Source organism: Cydia amplana, chromosome 9 (assembly GCF_948474715.1).
Source record: "Cydia amplana chromosome 9, ilCydAmpl1.1, whole genome shotgun sequence".
Classification (NCBI taxonomy): Eukaryota; Metazoa; Arthropoda; class Insecta; order Lepidoptera; family Tortricidae; genus Cydia; species Cydia amplana.
The window spans coordinates 7,363,906-7,388,822 of NC_086077.1; the positions used below are offsets into that span (position 1 = coordinate 7,363,906).

The window sequence follows — 24,917 nt, forward strand, 5'->3', positions numbered from 1 at the left end:
CTTCGGAAGCGTTGAAATGACTGTTGAAGAAATGAAATACTTTTATAATCATTACACATATATTTCAACATATATCAGCTAAACTTTTTAAGTTTTCGGTAACATCAACCATTAACAGACAATGGAATCAAAATATTCTTAGACTATATATATAAGTGTTTTTATAAAACAACTTCAAAGTAAATGTATAACATGTGACCAACATGATAACAAAAATAAATTAAAAACATTTGACATAAACATGATTAATAAAAATAAAAATATTTACTTAAAAGTATGAAATGACCTGCAGGAATGAACTTTAATTTATCACCATAACCCATATGTTTTGCGACAATTTGTTTATTATCTGATAAGATTGTAAGCCTGGGTCATTCGGTGCTGGTACATTATGTACCTATGTAACTTACTGCGTCACGTGGTGTTTAGTTTACCTACACTATACATATAAGATAATAATAAAAATTACGCAAATCATTTGAGTCTGTGCGGGAAGAGAAGAGTCGAGAAATATATGGGATCAAATACATTATACGACTCTTCTCTTTCCAAACAGTCTCTATGTGGTAACATGAGTATGAGTAAAGCTTTGGTTTCCTCCGAGAGCGGTGCCGTCATATAGCGGCCGTCTCCATACAAATACTACGACATCCATATTTAGCCGTATTATTTAGTATGGAGACGGCCGCTATATGACGGCACCGCTATCCTAGGAAAACCGATCTTAACTCAAAACTAACGTCAAACTAATAAAATGCCTAAGTGCATGTGCACGAAAATTAATCAAAATATATTAGTCACTGTGCACATAATTACATACCGTGACGATTGATTCTATAGATTATTTCCTTTTGCGACTACACACATTTTAATAAACTACCTAAATAAATAAAACACATAGTCGTTAGCACTAGTCTCTCACGCAAAATACCAAGGTGCAATCGTAGAGTTTCAGAAACCTGTCCGTGTTAACAATTGTCGTTAGCAAAGCAACTCTCATTATTTCATTTGTGGAAATTAGCCAAACGATAAACCCATACCCTAATCTAGAATCTAGGTACCTTATATTGGTAACGGAATTGAAGAAACGAGTCTATTCCTGAATTGTAATCCAACACAATATGTACGGTTAAACTGGCAGCAAGTCGTTATGCAACACAGACAGTGTATACTTACAATAGAAAATAAAAATATGGTTGTCTGTTTACGGGCGATAATTTTGCGTGATAACGTCATAAGAAAACATTGATGAAAAATTGCATACTTTTATACGTTACCATGGGGATCTGTCCACAACGTTACCATGGTCAGATCTGTCCACAACGTGACACTTTCGTGCATGCTACCGGTGTTCATCGATGACGTTATCACGTCAAAATTATCGTGTTCACGAGGGCCACTGTTAGAAAAGTGAATATGACATTCACAAGGCTTGGGGCAAATTGCAAATAAACGGTGTATACTGTAGTTTTTACCCCGTTTGACAGAGCTGTAGGTAACTCCGTGCGTTAGGTATAATTGGAACTAAGTAATACCCTAGTAAAGTGACGTTCTTAATTACCTATTATTTTTCACAAGGGCTTCCGTAAGTAATTTTATAACTGCTAACTAACATAATTAGGCAGGATATTTGCGACATAGATAGGCAGGTACAAATTGTTAACTGACAGTTAGCCTTATTCCAAAGACATAAGGTCTACTTATGGTCAGTTAACAGCACTGTTGTTGTTTGTTTATACATAATAAATATCTGGGAGACGCTCGGAAAACATCTAATGAGCGTTTACCCAGAGATAAGACCTAGCTAGATCGATTTTTCGCCCCCGAAAATTTTCATCGAAATCGTTAGAGCCGTTTCCGAGATCATTGAAATATATATATAAATAAATAAATATGCAAGAACTGCGTTTAAAGGTATTAGATTAATATAATTAGAGTTTGTATGGCTACTGGCAGGGTATATTAAACACTTGTATGTCTAATATAAAATAATAGATACAAAGTATCTGATCTAAATATTATATTATATGGAAGAAAGTAAACACGCGGGCATAACTCGTCCGTGTCTATTTAATGTAGTATGATTAAGTGTAGATATGCTCAAATAAAAAAAATAGAAACATTTGAATTATCCTTAAAGTACCTAATTGTACATTAGATTTATAGGTAAGTATGTTGTTACTTGGTACCTAAGCGTTATCATAAAGATAGAGTATTTGGTTCGATTTTGAGCAAATATGCGGACATCAGGAAGACTAGCCAAAGTTGTAAGGAAAAAACTAGGTAGGTTAGGTAATAAATAAATATGGATAAATTAATTAACTGGAAACAATAAACTGGCTACTTATTTTAGTTTGAACTTTAAAATACTATTTTCTCGATTCGTTCGTTCATAGTTACTGTTCCTATTTGCTATTGAAATTCGGATACAATGGTTTATCCTTACCCATGAATACTAAGTCTGTTATTTTATAATGTTCATATCACTAAATGCTTCTAAAATGTATCTACTAGATCTACGATTAACAGCCTGTAGTCTTAGAAGTTTTCGCGGTTTTCAGAAGAATAAAGACAACTGTAAATATTTTGAAATGCAGTTATCTTCGCCGTAATATTTCTAATTTTCAGTTCATATGTGCATTCGTACGTTCGGCAGCTGCCACACATACAATGTTTCATTGAAAATTCCGTAGCCTACCAAAATACCAATGCATTTCAACATATTCATCCACAGTCGATTCCATCAAAACCATAAGGATCTCCCGGACCAGACTGCAAAATTGTCTACGTCTCAGCATTGACTAATTAAGCCTAATTCCCTTTGACAAATCCAAAGTTTATTCTAAGCTGTTCTAAGAACACGAATGTGAGAATGGTGTGAGGTGCGAGTCGCGCAAACGCTGGAATGTACCCTTTATAGAACGCTATGGGTCCCTCCTTAGCCGTGCTGGCCACGAGGCTTAACAGACCTTTCACTTCTCCGTGTTTCGCGTTCATCGCCCTTGTTTTGAGCACGTCCACCGGCTGTGTTAGCGTCGTTGCTATACCACCCTGAAATGTAAACATCACACTTATGTAAGTTATGTAACTTGTTTATTTCAGATTGCAAGATTACGTTATCGTTTCTTATCTAAAATGTTTGCAAATGTAGGAGAGTATTGAAGAATATTACATTTGATGATGATTTAGAGTTTATAAAGACAATTTTTCATACAAGTTTAGACTATTAAAAAATCTCTTTCAGATACACTGCAAAATAAAAAAAGTAGCAGCGTTATTATAAATTAAATGTTAAAGTAGATCTACTTTGCGTGATCGAGTTGAATGACCACGAAGATTATGTAACTAGGTAGGTACGTATTATATAACGGAATAACGCGAATGTACTTACAGCGCAAAGACTGGACGTGACATGCGTGACGACATTGTCCCCGAAGTACGGGGTGGACAGAAGCAATTGTTTGATCTGATCGTAGAAGGAGAGCTGGCCGATGGTCATCAGAATTGCTCGGCTGCAGTTCATGCTAGCCCCGGCCCACAGCTGCATCACTCCCTCTTTCCGGACCACCGAATACATCCCGTGGAACACGTTTTTGTAACTGTAACAAAATTTATTGGATTGTAAAGGCCATACTACTGGTATCCAAACCGATGGTGCTTGCATACTGTTACAGACGATTTCTCGCGCAAGTTATATTAAAAGGGTCAGGTTATTGTACTTGCACACGGCGTCATATCGTACTCGTCACGGGGTTGCAATGAATTTGCCCTAGTTATTTGCACATGTATAAGCGACACTGGTCTATCAACATTAAGCCCACTGCTCAACAAATGGTCTATCACTATTACTTGCTCCAGCTACATGCGTCATGTGCAAATACAAAGAGTGCAAGTCATCTTAGCGCTTTTCCGGTGACTATTTAACTCTATTTAAAGAGGTTTGGGGTGTATAATATACCCGCGGTTATTTATTTCGAAGAATTGGCGTAGGCATTAATTATTGTGATAATTTAGAAGACAAACATATTATGTAAAAACTTTGATTAATTACTTTCGTCTATTGTCCTTAGGCAGTTTGACGTCATTTTGCATGCGTACATTGACTAAATCCGCGGGATTTCCTACAAGTCCTCCTGCCAATCCTCCCAGCCCAGCTAGGAATGCAGACATGTAGAAAGGTAATGCACTGCCCTGAAACATAAGCGTCATTCAATAATTATCAATTAAATACTACTTGCAAGCAATGACACACAGGAGGTGATCCTACAGGACTATTATTACGAGATATATTATAAGGTTTACAAATTCGGTAGGTAGTCATCTGCAATAATATATTTTACTATGAAGCGCGCATAAATATATGACACGCTTTTATGGCTCTACAAAAAAGTAGATGTCAGATATTTTGGAAAAATTTGACTGTCTTTTTTTATAAAAGAAAATTGTCTAGAATTTTCCAATAATAAATAACTTTGAGTAACAGTTAGGCAACTTTTTGACTTTAATTTTATGGACATAACTAAATTACTAAAACTATACTGTTTCTTCAATATCTTGTGATTACAGACCACTTATTGGTGGCTAAGCTGGTTTTACTTTTCATTCCTTTTATGTTTTATAATTCTTTTGGCAACAAAGGTATGGCAATATAGGTATTATTTCGAGAAAAAAAAAACAATATGTTACATTTCATTACTCAAAATCTTAGCATAAATACATATACATAATACCCTTTATGAATATTAATTATATATAGCTTTGTAATCATCATCTTCCTCATGTTGTTCTGGCATTTTGTTTTCTTGGCTAGTTTTTACGATTTTTTTAGCTTTTTTTAATAATCATTCATCAGATAATAAAATAACTTACATCTTTTGGTGCAAAGTACTGTTTAGAAACTTCATAGATTCCAAAACGGGCTGAGGAGTAACTAAGCTGGCGCGTGATTGAGGCTGATATGCCGGAGTATAGACCCATAATACCTGTTAAAAATTGAAATGGATTTGCAGCACAATTAATCAATTGATGCTTATTGATGTTTATGTCTCTGTGGTCAACATAAAGAATACTATCTACATTCAACATAGCTATAAAGACAGGCAAAGATTATGGGTATTTTACTGACATAAGTTAAAAGCCAAATTCACATGTCTGAATCTTCTAGTGCTTGAAAGTTTATCAGATACCTACCCATAGCTTGTTATAATTTTATCTTTGCTTTAATTAAAAAAATATATTATAGTACATATTACTACTTGCTACTCCGCACTAGTGCGTAAAATAGCACTTTTCGTGCGTATGTCGAAACTTAAGTGCCATATTTACTGTAAAACGTTGTTCGATACACGTGCGAATAGGTAATTCGCAACTCATGTCGATTTAAAGCACTCCCTTCGGTCGTGTTTTAATTTATAGTTTAGAATTTCCTCTTTTTCACACTTGTATCGAAAATAGCTATTTTGACATATTCAAAAGATTATTTTTTGGCTGATCTGATATCAAGCCATGGGATTAGTGGTTAAATAGACTAAAGCAACTTACCTTGTTTTTTTAAAACATTTCCAGTGAGTTTGAGTAAAGAATCCGATTTCCCTTTTTGTGTTTGCATCTGCACTTTGAGCAAGTCCAGCGGGTGAGTGATGCTGGCTGCCCCCGCGGAAGCCAAACCTCCGAAATACCATCGTGAAACTTTAACTGGGTCTGAAGACATTATTCTAAAAAATAATTATACGGTATCATGTTTAATATTCTCCGAGGTTATTATTAGGACAATAACTAAAAAAAATTGTGCACTTGCTAAGTTTACTATACTCGGTCAACCAGATCTAGACAATAGAAAAAGGCGGCAAATTTGAAAAATGTAGGCGCAAAGGGATATCGTCCCATAGAAAATTTGAATTTCGCGCCTTTTTTTACTGACAAGATTTGGTTGACCAGCTATATCTAAGGAATTAAATATTTGGGCCGCCGGCCGCTTGCTGGAGAATACGTGTTCGTGGCCTATGCTTCCTGGGCCGTGCTCATTCATCTCGGTGTATATTCAATTAAACCAAGTTAATTACCAACATAATTATTTAATTCAGGGCAAAACTGAAAGCGGCAAACGTGCTATTACACTTACATTTTAATTTCTTATCAGGAAAATAAATGCACGAGTATCATACGGATTTATGGCTGATGTTCCGATTCAGGGCAGTCTTGATGATGAGTTGTGTAATGTTATTTTTCTCACTTCCATATCTCTAGCACATAATAATTCAATAAAACCTATAACATGCTATAACTAAAATGCAGGAAAGCGAAAGCGTGCAGAGCGCTGAGTGGACAATCACATTATCAACTGACCTGACATTGACTTGACATTGACAGTGACATTTTGACAGTCACATGTCATGCGCACAGCTGTTCAAGGGTAGTAGGATGTCTACTTTCGTACTGTTCACGCTTACGTGATTGTCAGTAGTGCGATAGAGATACCACAGATCATGTGACCTTCATTGACCTAGGCTATGGCAATGGCTCGGCCAAAGGGCTCCATATACAGTACAATTTGTTCCAACAATTAAACTATAGCGGGTCAACCAAATCTTGTCAGTAAATAGGAACCAAAAAAACTATACTCATCCTTTTCTTTTGGGTGCTAGTACTAGTGTAAGACAAAGATAGTATGAATCTCTCTGTCTATGTTTGAAATGGAACAGTCCTTTGACACACTATAGCTGTACTTGAATAAATGCCAGTCCAGACGGGCGTCAATCTCAAATTCAAGATTTATACTTGGTCAACCAGATCTTGACAGTAGAAAAAAGCGGCAAATTTGAAAAATGTAGGCGCGAAGGGATAACTTCCCATAGAAAATTTGAATTTCGCGCCTTTTTCTACTGACAAGATTTGCTTGACCATCTATATGTTGATATTTGGCCGGTAGCGTCAAAAATTGGTATTCTTGCGTTCCATAGAAGGTAGGATCCTATAGAAGTGGTATACGCGTGCCTCCGTGAGGGACAAAACATACGCAATGCGACACTATGATTGGTCGAATTTATTTGTTGCCCACCATAATCCATACTAATTTATGGTGGGGAATAAATAAAATGTGATACTGTGACGAGGACAAACAATAATAGCGCTTTCGCTGCTACTCCTACTGAAAGATATAGATGAACCAGGATCTATTGAGGGTGCGCCATGTTGCGGAATTTCACTGGAACTAATTTTTTCATACTACACTGAATTGTCACCCGATACATGAGAATAACAGCGCCCTCTTGACAATTATCATATATTACTGGTCAGGCTATTCCCTTGTCTCTGGGCTATACATAAGACTATCCGGTCGGTCATTTCCCCCCACCCCTCATGCCTGGTCCAGTTAAAATACTAGGTTCATGTTGCGTTCGCACCTCAATAACCAATTACCTACCAAAAAGTAATATCGTTCGAAATTGGCGTTTGAGTCCACGCCACCTGATTTAATCAGATTGGCGAAAAATTTTTTTCGTCTAGACTGACCTTAATGAAATCGGCAATATGTCCCAAGCAAATCGCTGTAATTATCGGGTTGTTTGTAAAGCCCAAAGGTACGAGATACTCTTTGGAGTGAATCAAGCCATTTTTAGGGTTCCGTACCCTGGGTAAAAACGGGACCCTATTACTAAGACTCCGCTGTCCGTCCGTCCGTCCGTCTGTCACCAGGCTGTATCTCACGAACCGTGATAGCTAGACAGTTGAAATTTTCACAGATGATGTATTTCTGTTGCCGCTATACTATAACAACAAATACTAAAAACAGAATAAAATAAAGATTTAAGTGGGGCTCCCATATAACAAACGTGATTTTTGACCGAAGTTTAGCAACGTCGGGCGGGGTCAGTACTTGGATGGGTGACCGTTTTTTTGCTTGTTTTACTCTATTTTTTGTTGATGGTGCGGAACCCTCCGTGCTCGAGTCCGACTCGCACTTGGCCGGTTTTTAGGGTTCCGTAGCCAAATGGCAAAATTCGTCATGTCTGTCTGTCTGTCCGTCTGTCTGTCCGTCTGTCTGTCCGTCTGTCTGTCCGTCTGTCTGTCCGTCTGTCTGTCCGTCTGTCTGTCCGTCCGTATGTCACAGCCACTTTTCTCCGAAACTATAAGAACTATACTGTTGAAACTTGGTAAGTAGATGTATTCTGTGAACCGCATTAAGATTTTCACACAAAAATAGAAAAAAAAACAATACATTTTTGGGGTTCCCCATACTTCGAACTGAAACTCAAAAAATTTTTTTTCATCTAACCCATACGTGTGGGGTATCTATGGATAGGTCTTCAAAAATGATATAGAGGTTCCTAATATCATTTTTTTCTAAACTGAATAGTTTGCGCGAGAGACACTTCCAAAGTGGTAAAATGTGTGTCCCCCCCCCCTAACTTCTAAAATAAGAGAATGATAAAACTAAAAAATAATATATGATGTACATTACCATGTAAACTTCCACCGAAAATTGGTTTGAACGAGATCTAGCAAGTAGTTTTTTTTTAATACGTCATAAATCGTCTAAATACGGAACCCTTCATGGGCGAGTCCGACTCGCACTTGGCCGCTTTTTTTTTACGATATCTGTGGACCCACATCACATGACAGCATCATGACAGTACTGACTGACAGTTTATTTTCTAGTAATTTTGTTCAGAAACCATAAAATAAACATGTAAAAACGTATTTAAAAATAACATAGCCGGCGTTTCTATTTACAATTGTCTACGTGAAGTTCGATTAAACTTTTTTCAATTTAATTTGAATTAGTAATTATAACAAACAATTCATTTTAAACCTTTTTTTATAATACTTTCAATTACTATCATATTACCTTTGTTCTGAGTTTAACTTTTGAACATACCTAACCTAAAATATATTGACTAATATCAAAATAAGAGATTTAATTAGTTATTGTAGATTTTAGCTGAAAAGTAGAGCTTTATTAAGTTCTTTTATACATACCTAAAATTGCGACAGGCTCTTATTACTTATTTCCTGTTTTAATCATAGTAAGTACTCACAAGTGAAGTTAAACATCCAGTTTACGATTCCCAATTCAACACTATTCACATGCTATTGATATATACAATAATCCAATATCACAATTAATTATAAGTCACACTATTCACCTTATTTATCAATGTACGTTTATATATTTCCCGCAAGAAATCCCAGAATTTAGTTCTGTACTCTATGTCCAATTGGTAATTACTGAAATCTAATTAGGAGTCCAAACGCATATTTTCATGCACGTTTCCCTGGCATTTTAAATCATGAAACTAATGTTTACTATATCCCAATCGTCCGATATAAATGTATCGCAAACAATACACGTAGGAAACGAAACTTCAATTTCGCGACATTATGTTCCAGTACAAATTTAGAGACTGGTGTACACCGAGGTCGCGAGCGCGAGTAACGAATGAAATGAATAACATCCGCAGGCGCGTAGCTTATCGTCAATAGTAATAATTATGTGAAATATCTCTCTCTTTATTTATAAGAGTATCTCTATATTATATTATATACTCTTTATTTAATATTTTATTTGTATAATTGTTGCAGAAAGAATGGCATCAGATGTAATATCAAGCCTCCATCTGGATAATAATACGACCAGCAGAGTGATTGTTGCTAAGGAAATCAATGGGTGTGATAGTTCATTTATTACTAGCTGTATACTTGGTCACTGCATTAAAAGTAAGCAAGCTGTTCTGTTCATAGCTACTCATAATTCTCTTCTCCACTATCAAAATGTGGGTCTAAAAATGAATTATAATTTACAAAGGCATGTAGATGCTGGCCTTGTACATTTTTTTAAACTAGATGAAGAACTTGTTAACCTTTTGATGGCCAATGAAGAAAAATCACTAGAAAATATATTTTCTTCTATAATTAAAATTGTACAAACTTTGAAGTTGAATAACAATGTAGTTCATATTATTTTGGATGGTATTTCTCATTTGTTTGACATGCAGTACAGTCTCAGAGATGTCAATAAGTTTTGCAATAAATTAATTCAGTTAAATAGAGGCAACATAGGTTCATTTGTGTTATTTCACTGTAATGTAGCACATGAAGATGACGTGACTCATGTCATGGCAAACCTCCTTTGCCACACAGCTCATACAATTCTGGAAGTCAGGAACCTTTTGTCAGGCTTGAGTGCTGACGTGTCTGGACACTTAACCATTAAGTATCCAGGACATAAGTTTGAAGATGAACACATGAACACCATTGACATGAAACCTTCTCGGTATCTCTTCAAACTATTTGATAGAGGTGTTAAACTGTTCGCCCCGGGCACTGTATAACAAGTTGGTTAACCTCAAGTCTACCGCCCAAGGGAAAACAGGACAGAAGGTAATTGCTATCAATTATTATGTTAATCATCAGTAGATTGCTGGTTAATTAAGCTCAGACCATTCCAAAATAAATGTGTGGAAATTGTTTATGTCATGTTTATAAATAAATTCTGTATTATGTGATATATGTTTTTAATTCTAAACCACACACTGTTACGTAACCTGTCCTAAAAATCCTGTTAATATATAGATCCTTAGTATTCGAAATTATGAAGATATATGTTGGTTGGTAATAAAAGTAGCATATTCCGAAATAACATTATAATTTATTTGCTTTTAGTCAAATACAATATACAATGTTTCCAGTGCGTATGCAGCGTATGACCACGTATGACGCATGCTGAGCGCACGTAGCAGTAGGTTCCCCTACATGCGGCATTCACTTGCTACGGGTTACGGCGTAGCATTTCGTAGCGTAGCTGTCAGTGTCGTGGTGATTTCTAGCAATGGAGGGCATGGTTAAGCCATTCAGCGCATATTGCCGTTACGCCTCTACGATACATTTAAATACCGGAAAAATGTTCCATCAGGATACGTACGACACACTCGTAGCGTCATCGTCACCAGTGGAGCTTTTCAGTTGACGAGAAAATAATAAATTTGGTTAAAATTAAAACAAAAGACCTTTTATGATACGCTTAATCCTATTTTAGTTCTAGAACTACATATTAGTAGAATGAAACGTACATATAGGTAGTTATTTGGTCCGTAGACAAGAAAGGCCGACCCCAAGTTAATCGGAAAAGGTCAAGAAGGAAGAAGAAGAATAGTTATTTGGTCCGTATTTTTTACTATTTTCAAAACACGCCTACGAGATGTTTGTAATTGGTTTCTATTCTTATTTTATAACAGCTATAGTTACTTATTTGTCTGCTCCGCCCCCTACTTAAGACCTAAGGTCGAAGTGTGATTCATTATGGAACTTCTTGACTATGAAGTTTCTTCATCAGATCAATCCGCAACGTTCAAAAAAGGAACAAGGCATATGGTAATGGTAAACCATCTGGCCGTTCATATATGAGGAGTGAGCAAATGTTTGCTGGTATTCCCAGCGAAAGCGAGCTTTTCTCTCAAAAGAACCAGTATAAGTGTGTCTTCGCTTATGCATAGTTGTTTCGACTATATAGAGTTCATCGTATACTTGTTCAACGTAATACAAGCGTACCTATGCTGGCCACGGAACTGACAGTCCAAATTGGGGGTAGATAGACGAAATGTTCAGAAGCTGATAGTCAAGTCAGTAGTGGCGGAGATGAAGAAACCTACTGAAGCTAAACGCAGGATCAAAATCGGGAGGCAAAAAAAGAGGGCCATGGTGCGCATGAAATTTTTATTTGTGGTGTTAGCTGTTGCCCAGCGACCGCCCCAAACGAAGGCTATATTTTGAAGCACCGCCAGTCCACGTGAGGTCGCGGGGCGCAGACCGCGCGCCACAATTATCATGTCAAATTGTTTGATGCATTCAAATTTAATTCGTTACGTGTCAACGTAATTCGTTACCTTTGAATGATGATTGATGATGTCTTAATAAAATATTTTGAAAGGGTCATTAAGTGTGTGTAACTGTTAGTAGGAGAGTGCGAGTGTAGTGCAGTGGCTGGGAGTGACCAGGAGTGGAACAACAGGTGATGCCATGACGCAGACCAACGTGACGACGCCGGAGACCCGCGGCGGGGTGCCCACCGCCACTGAGGAGAAGCTGATGGTGAGACCAGTTTTAATCACTAAGGGTCGGTTGCACCAAACTGTTTGTCATTGTTAAAGAGTTCGCTTTTTATTGTATGGAAAGTTTCATAGTAAATGGCCGCGGCGCGCCGGGTGACGATGATCAGTCTGTCAAATAAGGATGGTGCAACTGGCTCTAAAACTACTTTTTGCATAAACAAATGCTAAGCCTACTTTACGCTGCCGAACGTCAAGCAGGTAAACAACAGCAATATTAAAATAAAAGGTAATACGCTGGAATTCGAAGATCGAACGGTTTTCCTTGGAGTCACTTTAGACGCAAAACTGCAGTGGCATGCACATATAGCCACTCTAGCCGGCAAACTTAGTTCTGCTGCCTATGCAGTGAGGCGAATCAGACAGCTGACAAACGTAGAGACGGCCAGGCTGGTATACTTTAGCTACTTCCACAGTGTTATGTCGTATGGAATCCTGTTGTGGGGAAAAGCGGCAGACATTCAGACAATATTTGTGCTGCAAAAACGAGCTGTACGTTCTATCTATGGACTGGGCGCTCGAGCATCCCTGAGAGAGAAATTCAAAGAAGTGAACATTCTTACCCTTGCATCTCAATACATACTTGAGAATATTATGTATGTTCGGAAAAACGTCCACGAATTTAAGCTTAACAGTGATATCCATAACTATAACACTAGAAACAAACATAAACTTTCTGTGCCCGCCCACCGCCTCCGTAAGGTTAGTACGTCTTTCGTCGGGAACTGTACACGTTTTTATAACAAAGTTCCCACTGATATAGCGAATTTACCACTTAACAAATTTAAGTCACACATTAAGCGCTCCTTGTTGAGTAAGGCGTACTACACTGTAAATGATTTTATAGATGATAGAGATGCCTTTAAGCCGGCAGCTTGATTTCGATAGTATAATAAGAGTTAATATGTATTGTTTTTCTTTTCTTTTTTTTTCTTTTCATTGTGAATTAATCATGCTAGTCTCCAGTAGAATTGACACATGAGACCATCATGTTCTCGATTAATTAGGTATATTGTTTATATTGCTTAATTTAATTTTAGTTTTTGACACTTGGAGACCTTATACATCTCTAAGTTTTAATTTTATTTTTAATTTGTTTGTACATATTTATATTTTTAATGATTCTGACACTTGAGAGACCTATACATCTCTTAGTCAATATAGGGCATTTTGCTTAGTAATTATGTGAAGATATACCGTTTTTCATGTAACATACAAGAACAAAATGTTGTGTCTCACAGCTATACATTATTACAATTTAAATATTAATATGGCCCGGCAGCTTGAATATGTCATGCTCGCTTAAAAGTCTTTGCTTACGGTGGCGTTGTTGATCGGGTCGCCACTTTCCCGAATGAAGGTTGAGAGAGGCGATGGCTGAGATACGCGTCATACTCGTGAACGGGTGCTGTTTGTGGAGACTGGTCTATTTAAGCTAACACGAGCTATTATATTTAGTAACTTTATTTTTGAGTATAATTACATGGACACACCTCATTCGGTTCTCGTATGCTATTTTATTTTTACTATCATTTTCTTTAATTTAATGAATGTTTTAATTAGGTATACAGGATTTTGACTCTTGGAGACCCTATACATCTCTAAGGATAATTTGATTAACTACTATATATTTTAATCTTTTAGTTATGATGACACTTAGAGACATTTACATCTCTAAATAATTTTAGATTATAGTTTTTGTATCTTTGTGTTTTTTTTTTTTTCAATACTATTGTTATTGCGTTTTCTGTAATTCGACATTTAGAGGCTTTATACATCTCTATGTTAGTTTGATTTGATATTTACGGCTTAGTTGTATTTTATAATTATTGATGTGTTTTTTTTTTTGCTGTATGTAAATTCCATATTGACGTGTAAAAGTGCCCTTGTGGCCTATTTGCTGAATAAATGTTGATATTTGATATTTGATATTTGCCTCGGGTGTTAGATTCCCGTAGAGCATCTACTAGGTTTATTGCTATGCCTACCTATTTGTTTAGGGTGGGCTAGGTTGGTATTTAAGTAGGTACTTACCTACCTACCTACACACTTAAGTTTACAAGTGATGCCAAGATTATCTGGATATCTGTTTAGAAAACATCTACTATGAAAATGTCCAAATATAATATAAATTAAGTACAAGCAAAAAATTATACTAGCTTACAACCGAATTAAGTGCTATTATATACCACAATATGTATATACATACAGGTAGAGTCTGTGCGGAAAGAGAAGAGTCGTGGAATGTATTGGGCCCCATACACGACTGTCCTCTTTCCGCACAGACTCTACCAGCCTAGTTTGCTTTAGCTTTCGCATTCTCGCTCGACTTCGCGTTTGCAGACCTCAGCAGCTCCAGGCTTAAGCGAAGTCCAATAGCCCAGTCGATGTGCCAGTCCCATCGGAATCCGGTCAAAGTCGGAGTCATTTTGTGTCACGCTCGCAGCAAAATCAAAATTTGCTTAATGTCTTTAGGTATCAAAGCACCCTTGTTCGAGCTGCTGTGAAATAGCATTTATTGTGGGGTAAAGTACCAAATGATTGGCACTGAAAAATGCCAGCCATTAGCAACTAATATTTTTTGTAGGAATGTCTACCGTGCCTTAAAATAAGGTTTAAGGCTACTCTATTAACAATGTGTGTACCTATACGATATTATATTATAATATCTATGCAAACACAGCTGTCATCGTTCCACGGGGTGACCGATCAACTCAATTGCACTGTTTAATAAAGACCTATATACCTAAATTAAAAGGCTCCGCAGATGGGCAGCTTGGAACGGTCAGAATGTGGTCCATTCATAGTGGTTTGAGTACCTACTTACATCTACCTAACATGTTTTTATGTAGACCGGTATAGCATGTTGACGGTAAAGATGTTAAAGCGGACACCATGTCGCGTAGACTACGCTCGACTAAAACTCAAAAGTTATCCATCTGCCCTAGCCCTAGGAAAAAATTGAAGCTGCCGATGTGCTATGCTAGTGGCAAGTCAATACCAATTTTTCACCTAAGTAATGTACACAACTGTAGAAAATTTAAGAATAGGTGCCTCTAATCTCTAATGATTTGAGTGAACAAGTTGCATCTATGTTCATATATGTAGAAGGGATGCTCTACTTATATTCTAGTAAGACAGAATGTTCGGTTAGGTTAGGCGGACGTTTTAAGTTAGTTAAAATGTCCGCCTTATTAGCTAGCTCTGGACAAATTTTGATGTGACAAAGTGTGGGTTGCCTCTATTGACGCTCAGGGTGGCACTGCCACACTCTGTCACCGCAAGTTCTGTGAACAATTAGACTGGTTAATATACTCTAGAAGTATAGAGTTAGAGTAGATTACTCAGTAGGTAGGTAGGAATATGCTTACCGTCATTTAACATACACCTGTGGCGCACCACAATACTGGCTGCCCACAACCCGTCTACAAGTCTACGTCAACGTGTCAGTCATGTCACTTCGACACAACTAAATTTTCCTTCTGCGATACGGAAGCCTAAATCTTATTTAATCCTATTGTAATATATTCGCTGTAAATATTCTCTCATTATATGTAAATATTCATCATCTCTATCTCCGCGTATTATTTCACATATAAATAGTGCTCTAGGCAAGGGCACCACCACCACCCACTGAAGCCTCAATAAACCCTTGGATATTCTGGTAAACATTCTATATTGGGAATATGTTTGATAAAAGCGGCAAAAGAGGTGATAAGTAAGTGATAACAGATAAAAATGAAATGAGCCAAATGACCTCATCATTAGCAAGTGTTGCAAAAGCAAGAGGTATTTTTCTATTATGAATTAAGTATAGGCTAGGTACCTAATACCTACTCTTTATACTTAATTCATGTACTTACCTATTTCAAATAAACGGGTAAAACCTACTCTCAAAGACGATGTGTGGGTGTTTAATACCTACTTCTTAGGTATACACCCATTCTTTATTTTCTGAACTAATTAATTGTCTATTCTAGATACATACTCGTACACATTACACAGACACATAATGTATGACTTCACTGTCAAGCTATCACGATAAGTATGGCCATGTTGTTTGATGTTACATAATAATAAAATAACATGAACATAACAATTATCAAGTATGAATACGTGGATATGAATATTATATACATATATATATGCCTATATATCTGCATGGTTTTGATGTAAATGATGTAAATAACGTCAACCGGGGTGAATAAAGGTGGCGGGGTGACTAGGTATAAAACCGGGAATAATATATTTACCTACTATTTTTTTTAACTACACTAGGCAGGCATAAGAAAATAATAGGTATGATACAATTTGTGTGAGTAGCTTTTCGTGGGTAGTTTTCACCTAGGTATAATTTATTATTAGCTCTGACCTTCCCGTTGCACTAAAACTTTGAGTGCCGCTACGCTACGCAAACACATTTTGCTGTTACAGTCCTCGACAAAGTTCGGTACCTACATTCAATAATACACAAACAACGGCAGCCGAACAGATGATCGTATACTGAAAACACTTATCAAACTTACAATCATTCCTGTCACTACGGATTAATATCTACCTACCATTGACGATACTGTACAGTCGCCATCATATATATATCGGAGCGGCCAAGGTGTTCACAATATCTGAACACGCACTCTAACGCCCTGACAATAGAGGCGTGTCCAGATATTTGTGAGCGCCTTAGCCACTCCCATATATCTGATGGCGACTGTACACTGAACATTTTTAATCCTTAATGCAACGACATAAGGTCTGCCAAAGATCTGTTTTTATCAATATCACTGCATTCTTGTAAGATTAAGTTCCGCCCTAGTTATCAGATAACTATCGACCTTGACCTGCAGGTGGCGGTACGCGTGCGACCGCTGCGCCCAGATGAAGGTCCCCGCATCGTTCACGTGGTCAGCGATAAGGTAACCTTAGTTCCTTTTATATTGACTTTGAACCTTACTATTACGGAGTTAAGACCCTTTTAGTAAATATTCGGTGGGCCATGACATTGTCAAGTGCTCGAAAATGCATTCATTTTACACCAAGACGAATGGAAATAATGTTGTACCTTTCCCGACCCCCGACCATGTCACTAATTCTATAATGTCGCATTAAACCCCATTAATAATAAAAACAAAAAACGAATGCATTCTGAAACATGCATCTATGTTTGTCTGTTTGACCATAAAGTAAGTATAGTAAAGTAAAGTAAAGTAAGTATATATGTAGTCTGTGGTTTGACTGATACTGATAGTTTACGGTATATAGCTCACGTCACGGCTTAACGTTATGTAAGAGGAGTTTCAAAGTCAAAACTATTTCGTATATATTATACCATTTACTGAATACATGTTTGAGCAAGCTAAATCTTTATAAAGTATGTACCTACCTATATCTACTAAAGAAAATGTACGCCAAGGCACTGCACTGAGTGCACTGGCAGCCAGCGTCACGCTCGCGCCATTAAAGGTAAATACCTAGCTACAGGTTTGGCCACAAGTAGTAGAATTAATGGCAATTACCTACTTATAAGCTATGAGTAACTAATAAGTGAGTACTTAGGTAGCATCTTATTTGTAAGAGCAATATAGGTGTAAGCCTTTATTTTCGCGTGCTAATTAGCATTGGCGTGTAGCTAATTGGCATGGTGGAAAAAGTAAATTGTGATTTTTAATAGTACCGTAAAATGGGGTGAGTAGGCGCAAAACTGACATTCAAACCTCGATAACATTATATTTTTACATATGCAAACTGAATGATGTATAATAAGTATTCCGGACGTTTGTATTTTAGTTTTTATTTTATTTTGGGTAGTTCCATTTCATAACTTTGACGATAAACAGGAAAACCCACCTCACCCCGTAGTCCTTCGTATTTGGGGTGAGTTGGGTTTTCATACAAAGGTGATTTTGGAAGATTGTTGGATCGCTTTTTTTTTATTATGAGTATTACTATAGCTCCATTTTAAATTGGAATACATTATTTTTGTAGCAGTAGCCTTAAAAATCCATCTCACCCCACTTTTAACCCTTCTCTCCCCATTCATAACCCAACTCTCCCCGCGAACCCTACTCACCCCATTTTACGGTACCTATAAAAAAGTATGACCAAGTAATTATTGTTTTTAGTAATAAGAGAAAACTCTATAAATAATAATTATAGGTACCACCTAACCTAATACTTAAACGTTAGGTAATTTATGTCTTAAAATTTACAGTAATCTACTTACTATAGATCACTGTTAAAATACGGACGGTATCTTTCTTTAAATTATCTCCAGAACAGATTGCCCGTGATTTTCTGGAAACGATCTGTGATACATTAACGATGGGTCTTAGATAGATTTTAACTTTACGCGTTAAATACGTCGCTAACAATTATAGTTTGACCCAATCCCGTAATTAATGTTGATAGTCAGAGACCAAGGCCGCATTTTTAACGCTAAAAGATATAATTTAGCTGTTCTTGGCCACAGAACATATTAAAGAGGTTATTACCTACTTGTTCTGTGTTCTTGACTCTCTTTCGAACAAATTTGGACCTTGTTGGGTTAGGTTAGTATATGATATAGTGATAGTAGTCAATGAAAGTACTGCAATATAAAAAAAAAACATGCACTAGGTATGTAACCTACCTACGTAAATAAATAACGAACCAAGACTTAATTTATTTAACTATATTTACATGAACATTTACATACAAAGACCCCTTGTTTGGAATTTCACGCTGATGACACTTTGTCTCTTGTCCACTTTCTGTTTTAAATTACTTATTATCATTTAATAAAGTCTTGTGGCATATTCATAATTCAAACAAAAAACGCTTTGAGATTGAAACGAATTTGTTTTAAAACCTATCAGTCAGACACCTTTTGCTCTAGCGTTTGAAATATCTATATGTATATAACCTGCCTACAAAAAGTAGTATTAAACATCATAAAACCTCTAGTTATTTAAGCCAACCGCCCGATACAGCAGAATTCCAATTAAACCTCAAATGGCATTTACTATTCTAGGACTGTATTCGATTTTTTACAACATTGTAACATGACGATCTCTTGGGGCCTATGCGATTAATTGTGGTGACAGTTTGTGACGTGGTCATCATATTTAGATAACGGCCAGTTCTTAATACTTTAACACGTGGGAATGTAGCCTGGTACGTGTAACTTAAACATGATTAAACGTTTCCGAACAAAAGTCACGGGATGTTCAGAAACGATAATTCGAGATCAATATAATATCAATTCGATATCTGTGACTTATTGTTTATGCTTCCACGTACGTTACTTAGAGCTGCTCGTAGCAATGCGTTTTAAATATAATTTTGGTACATCGAATTCTAGAATAAGGCCGCTGTAATGACTGCGGAATGGTAGAACATTAAAATTCCATTTGATTTAATCGCACCTACTGCACTGCACTGCGTGGTTCAATTTTACTTGAATGATGCTCGGGCCAACTGTTTATCTAGATCCCGATCAAGGGTGAATGTTGAATGTTAGAATATCAATGGCCATAACTAACAATTAGGTAGTTCAACAAATCAATACCTATTGATTATTTCATTTCCCATAAAAATGCCTAAGTATTTCCTTTTGTTTATCTTTTTTTCCTTTTCTATGGGGGCGGCTGGTTCTTGTTCCGAAACGTATAATTTATATAGAAATAAATAAATATTCGGGGACATTGTTAACATATAACCTAGCCTAGCCCAAAACTAAGCAAAGCTTGTTCCTACTATGGCGACGGCCGACGATATACATACGTATATAGATAATACATACTTAGTTATGTATACGTAGAAAACACCTATGACTCAGAAACAAATATCTGTGATCATCACACAAATAAATGCCCTTACCGGGTTTCGAACCCGGGACCATCGGCTTCATAGGCAGGGTCACTTATACCCACACATACCCACTAGGCCAGACTGGTCGTCAATCACAGTTTTGTTTTGTACCTATTAGTGACGTTATGTCCATCCATGTGTCTCTTAGGTCAATCCGCACCTATAGGTACCTATAGCATAAGTTAATCTTGGTCGTAATATGAACAGATGTTGGTGTTGGAAGAGGAGTCGGACAGCCGGCGAGATGTCCTCCGCCAACGACGAGTCAACGACAAGCATTACGTCTACGACAGGGTTTTCAGTGAAGACAGCACACAAGTAAGTCTCATAACTAATACAACATATAATAACTGAATTGTTAAACGTTAACTTTTGTCATTGATAATATACGCATAATGTACGGGGTATCGTACAGTGACATCTACTTCAGCTGTCAAATTATTCAGCACTACTTCGGCAGCAGGTACGTCAGTATATATCTACCGATGTATAAAGTACTCGTATAACTTGATAAATAATACGTATTGTATTTATCAAGTTATATATTTATTAAGTTATGAATAATCTGACAAATGGATTCATTTGTCAGATTATTCATCTAACTTCAAGTATTTGGATGGTTGTAAGTGGATTCTTACACATGGTTGCTTTCAGGAGGAAGTGTACGAGGCAGTATGCGCGCCCCTAGTAGGCGGCGCGTTGCAGGGTTTCGCGGGTGCAGTGTTCGCGTACGGCGCGACTGGCGCTGGCAAGACGCACACCATGACCGGGCTCATGTCGCGCGCGCTCTCGCACCTCTTCACCAGCATCGCGGAGAGCGACCAGCCCTCGGCCTACGAGGTTCGTACACTAGTTCACGAGCAGTGCTCGCGTACGGCGCGACCGGCGCTGGCAAGACGCACACCATGACCGGGCTCATGTCGCGCGCGCTCTCTCACCTCTTCACCAGCATCGCGGAGAGCGACCAGCCCTCGGCCTACGAGGTTCGTACACTAGTTCACGAGCAGTGCTCGCGTACGGCGCGACCGGTGCGGGCAAGACGCACACCATGACCGGGCTCATGTCGCGCGCGCTCTCTCACCTCTTCACCAGCATCGCGGAGAGCGACCAGCCCTCGGCCTACGAGGTTCGTACACTAGTTCACGAGCAGTGCTCGCGTACGGCGCGACCGGTGCGGGCAAGACGCACACCATGACCGGGCTCATGTCGCGCGCGCTCTCTCACCTCTTCACCAGCATCGCGGAGAGCGACCAGCCCTCGGCCTACGAGGTTCGTACACTAGTTCACGAGCGGTGCTCGCGTACGGCGCGACCGGTGCGGGCAAGACGCACACCATGACCGGGCTCATGTCGCGCGCGCTCTCTCACCTCTTCACCAGCATCGCGGAGAGCGACCAGCCCTCGGCCTACGAGGTTCGTACACTAGTTCACGAGCAGTGCTCGCGTACGGCGCGACCAGTGCGGGCAAGACGCACACCATGACCGGGCTCATGTCGCGCGCGCTCTCTCACCTCTTCACCAGCATCGCGGAGAGCGACCAGCCCTCGGCCTACGAGGTTCGTACACTAGTTCACGAGCAGTGCTCGCGTACGGCGCGACCGGTGCGGGCAAGACGCACACCATGACCGGGCTCATGTCGCGCGCGCTCTCTCACCTCTTCACCAGCATCGCGGAGAGCGACCAGCCCTCGGCCTACGAGGTTCGTACACTAGTTCACGAGCGGTGCTCGCGTACGGCGCGACCGGTGCGGGCAAGACGCACACCATGACCGGGCTCATGTCGCGCGCGCTCTCGCACCTCTTCACCAGCATCGCGGAGAGCGACCAGCCCTCGGCCTACGAGGTTCGTACACTAGTTCACGAGCGGTGCTCGCGTACGGCGCGACCGGTGCGGGCAAGACGCACACCATGACCGGGCTCATGTCGCGCGCGCTCTCGCACCTCTTCACCAGCATCGCGGAGAGCGACCAGCCCTCGGCCTACGAGGTTCGTACACTAGTTCACGAGCGGTGCTCGCGTACGGCGCGACCGGTGCGGGCAAGACGCACACCATGACCGGGCTCATGTCGCGCGCGCTCTCGCACCTCTTCACCAGCATCGCGGAGAGCGACCAGCCCTCGGCCTACGAGGTTCGTACACTAGTTCACGAGCAGTGCTCGCGTACGGCGCGACCGGTGCGGGCAAGACGCACACCATGACCGGGCTCATGTCGCGCGCGCTCTCTCACCTCTTCACCAGCATCGCGGAGAGCGACCAGCCCTCGGCCTACGAGGTTCGTACACTAGTTCACGAGCGGTGCTCGCGTACGGCGCGACCGGTGCGGGCAAGACGCACACCATGACCGGGCTCATGTCGCGCGCGCTCTCGCACCTCTTCACCAGCATCGCGGAGAGCGACCAGCCCTCGGCCTACGAGGTTCGTACACTAGTTCACGAGCGGTGCTCGCGTACGGCGCGACCGGTGCGGGCAAGACGCACACCATGACCGGGCTCATGTCGCGCGCGCTCTCGCACCTCTTCACCAGCATCGCGGAGAGCGACCAGCCCTCGGCCTACGAGGTTCGTACACTAGTTCACGAGCGGTGCTCGCGTACGGCGCGACCGGTGCGGGCAAGACGCACACCATGACCGGGCTCATGTCGCGCGCGCTCTCGCACCTCTTCACCAGCATCGCGGAGAGCGACCAGCCCTCGGCCTACGAGGTTCGTACACTAGTCCACGAGCGGTGCTCGCGTACGGCGCGACCAACGGCGCGGGCAAGACGCACACCATGAACACCGAACCAGCTTCGCGGAAAGCGACCAGCCCTCGGCCTATGAGGTGTTTATTCGTATTCGTACAGTACGGTAGTTCTCGGGGCTAGATTGTCTTTTTCTTCTATATAAAAAGCATTTCTATTGTATAGACATACAGGACCAAAAACGTATAAGTTTTAATATCTTTGTTGCAATTTGTAAATAGCTAATGCATCCTCTTTTTGCTATCCGCCTAAAATTGCAAATCAGCCTTTCGTTAAAAAAAAACCTTACCTTAACCTTAGTAGGTCATCACTCATCAGTTAAAACTATTAAAACCAATGATCAAAAGTTTCCGAGCATCTACAAATATTGTATATAATAGTTAGTAATGATTGCTAAGCATGCAATGGTGAATGTTGTTAATTATAGTGACATGCAAAATTGCAAGCACTTACCGGTCTTTCACATTGGCTGCATTAAACGTACCGACTTTGTTACACGATTTACCCAGGTACATGTTCGCATGTGACAATACATTACGCGACCGAACAATTTGCATTACTCATTTAGTCAGACCATAATTACTAAAACACACCACTGAAATACAGGGACAGCATTCCCATTGGTAACCGAGGTATACATATATTGCTCCGATTGGGCATTGGGCACATAGTTGTTACGAAACTCGAAGTCATAGTTAGACTGGTTCATTCTATAGGACACGTTGTGTACAGTGTGCATTGGAAATAGCATAAATCTGGTGTGACAAATAAAAAAGGACGTTAATGCTTAGGAAAGTGTGAATACATGTTCCTTTTCTACACAACGGCTTACCATAATAGTAATAATTAATAGTGTCTTATACCTACCAAACGCAGCGTTTGCCTCAAGTGTACCATTTTAAGTTTGAGCTCTGATAACGAATTGTTGTTATAGAACTGGAAGGTACTCTTATACTGGTTTCCTCGACGAACAGTGGCAGTGGCTGTTAAGCCAAGGTCTGCGTGACGGTGTCCTAATAATAGCGAGTTACCGCGTGCCGTGTCGTGCATAATGTATGATGATTTAGTGCGGTGTATATGATGCATCATTTTTACGATGCGAGCGAATGCAGTTGCAGTCACGATACTTTGTTATAATGGATATTTCGGGATTGAAAAATAATTTTAGCCGACTGTCGAGGAAAGAGCATTCTTTTTTGCTTTTTTTAAGGAAGTTTGGTTACACGTGTCGTCATGCATATTTTTATATATTTGGCACGCTGTGTAGCCAAAATGGCATGACGGATTTTCAGAAATGAGCTTCCGGGAGTTTATACGTTAGGTATCTTATACAGGGAGGAACGTCACGAAAGACCTTCCCGGAAATATTGCGTCGTTTAAGTGACATAGAATATATTAGTAAGGGCCAGAATCATGAATTAAATTATTAATTGTTATATATGTAACATATGTATGTGTTGTTTTCTGTAATGAGGTGTGCAATAAAGAGTATTTGTATTGTATTGTATATGTATAATCTACCCACCCACTTTGGAAATTACTTAAAATTTTCTTATTAGGTAAATACTAAATATAAATAGTTTTGTAGCATTTCGCTAACAATGAATTTGTAAAGTATCTTTGAGAGCCAAGCTCCAACACGACATAAACCATGTGAGTCAAACGCTCTGACAATGTAACTAATAACGAAGTTATCGTTATAAGGTGTATTCGGGTAATTTCGGGAATCGGGCAATCCCGAAAATCATGTAAAAATCACTCATATTCCGTTGTAATAAGAGTCCGTTTTCGAAATTATCTGCCACTATTTGTTTTCATTCGGAAATACCCGAATACACCTTAAATGTATAAAACCCGTTAAATTGAAAACCTTATTTTTAGGCTGTCGGATAAAGAACAAACAGCTATGTTAAATCAATATTAATTTGGTGCAAGGTGAATTAACCGTTAATGATGCGCCTCAGCCACAATCATAGTGGAACGACCTTGTATAAAAACGCCTATTCGCTCAAGAAGCTCCCATTGTACTGCTTTAATCCAACAATGTGTTCTTTAACAGGATATTAGATTAATATAAAAGGTTTTCTGCCGCCTTTCATTCTTGCGAACGGGATACTTCGCCGAGGCCGTTCACTGACAAGTGAAAAGCGAGGTTCTTTTATTCGCCTCGTAGGAACGTTATTACAATGGAATAAGCCCAAGTGACAAAGTCAAAACGTCGAATGTAC

General features: G+C 39.3%; 3 protein-coding genes across 5 annotated transcripts in view; 2 read left to right on the top strand and 1 right to left on the bottom strand.

Moving 5' to 3' along the window:
• Positions 1–2,716: 2,716 nt before the first annotated feature.
• On the bottom strand, positions 2,717–23,253 carry LOC134651023 (mitochondrial dicarboxylate carrier). Of its 3 annotated transcripts, none has more exons than XM_063505997.1 (6): positions 23,143–23,253; positions 5,542–5,714; positions 4,870–4,982; positions 4,052–4,191; positions 3,392–3,599; positions 2,717–3,051 (listed from the first exon to the last, which is right to left on the bottom strand). In XM_063505997.1, exons 1-6 carry the CDS (start codon positions 23,244–23,246, stop codon positions 2,812–2,814), a joined length of 978 nt encoding a protein of 325 aa, XP_063362067.1. In that variant the 5' UTR covers positions 23,247–23,253; the 3' UTR covers positions 2,717–2,811. The 3 variants fall into 3 exon arrangements, with proteins under 3 accessions (XP_063362067.1, XP_063362069.1, XP_063362068.1); XM_063505999.1 differs by lacking the exon at positions 23,143–23,253 and adding an exon at positions 9,039–9,172 and having other exon boundaries at positions 2,718–3,051; XM_063505998.1 differs by lacking the exon at positions 23,143–23,253 and adding an exon at positions 6,122–6,268 and having other exon boundaries at positions 2,719–3,051.
• Positions 8,873–10,482, top strand: LOC134651024 (uncharacterized). Its single transcript, XM_063506000.1, has 2 exons — positions 8,873–9,026; positions 9,583–10,482. The coding sequence occupies exon 2, from the start codon at positions 9,588–9,590 to the stop codon at positions 10,329–10,331; it is 744 nt and encodes a 247-aa protein (XP_063362070.1). The 5' UTR covers positions 8,873–9,026; positions 9,583–9,587; the 3' UTR covers positions 10,332–10,482.
• Positions 11,636–24,917, top strand: part of LOC134651025 (kinesin-like protein KIF19) — a 38,615-nt gene continuing 25,333 nt past the window's right edge. The window contains exons 1-4 of the mRNA XM_063506001.1: positions 11,636–12,087; positions 16,952–17,020; positions 20,160–20,270; positions 20,607–20,792. Of these exons, the coding sequence (XP_063362071.1) occupies positions 12,016–12,087; positions 16,952–17,020; positions 20,160–20,270; positions 20,607–20,792 (438 nt within the window). The 5' untranslated portion in view covers positions 11,636–12,015. The remainder of the gene's footprint in view (positions 12,088–16,951; positions 17,021–20,159; positions 20,271–20,606; positions 20,793–24,917) is intronic.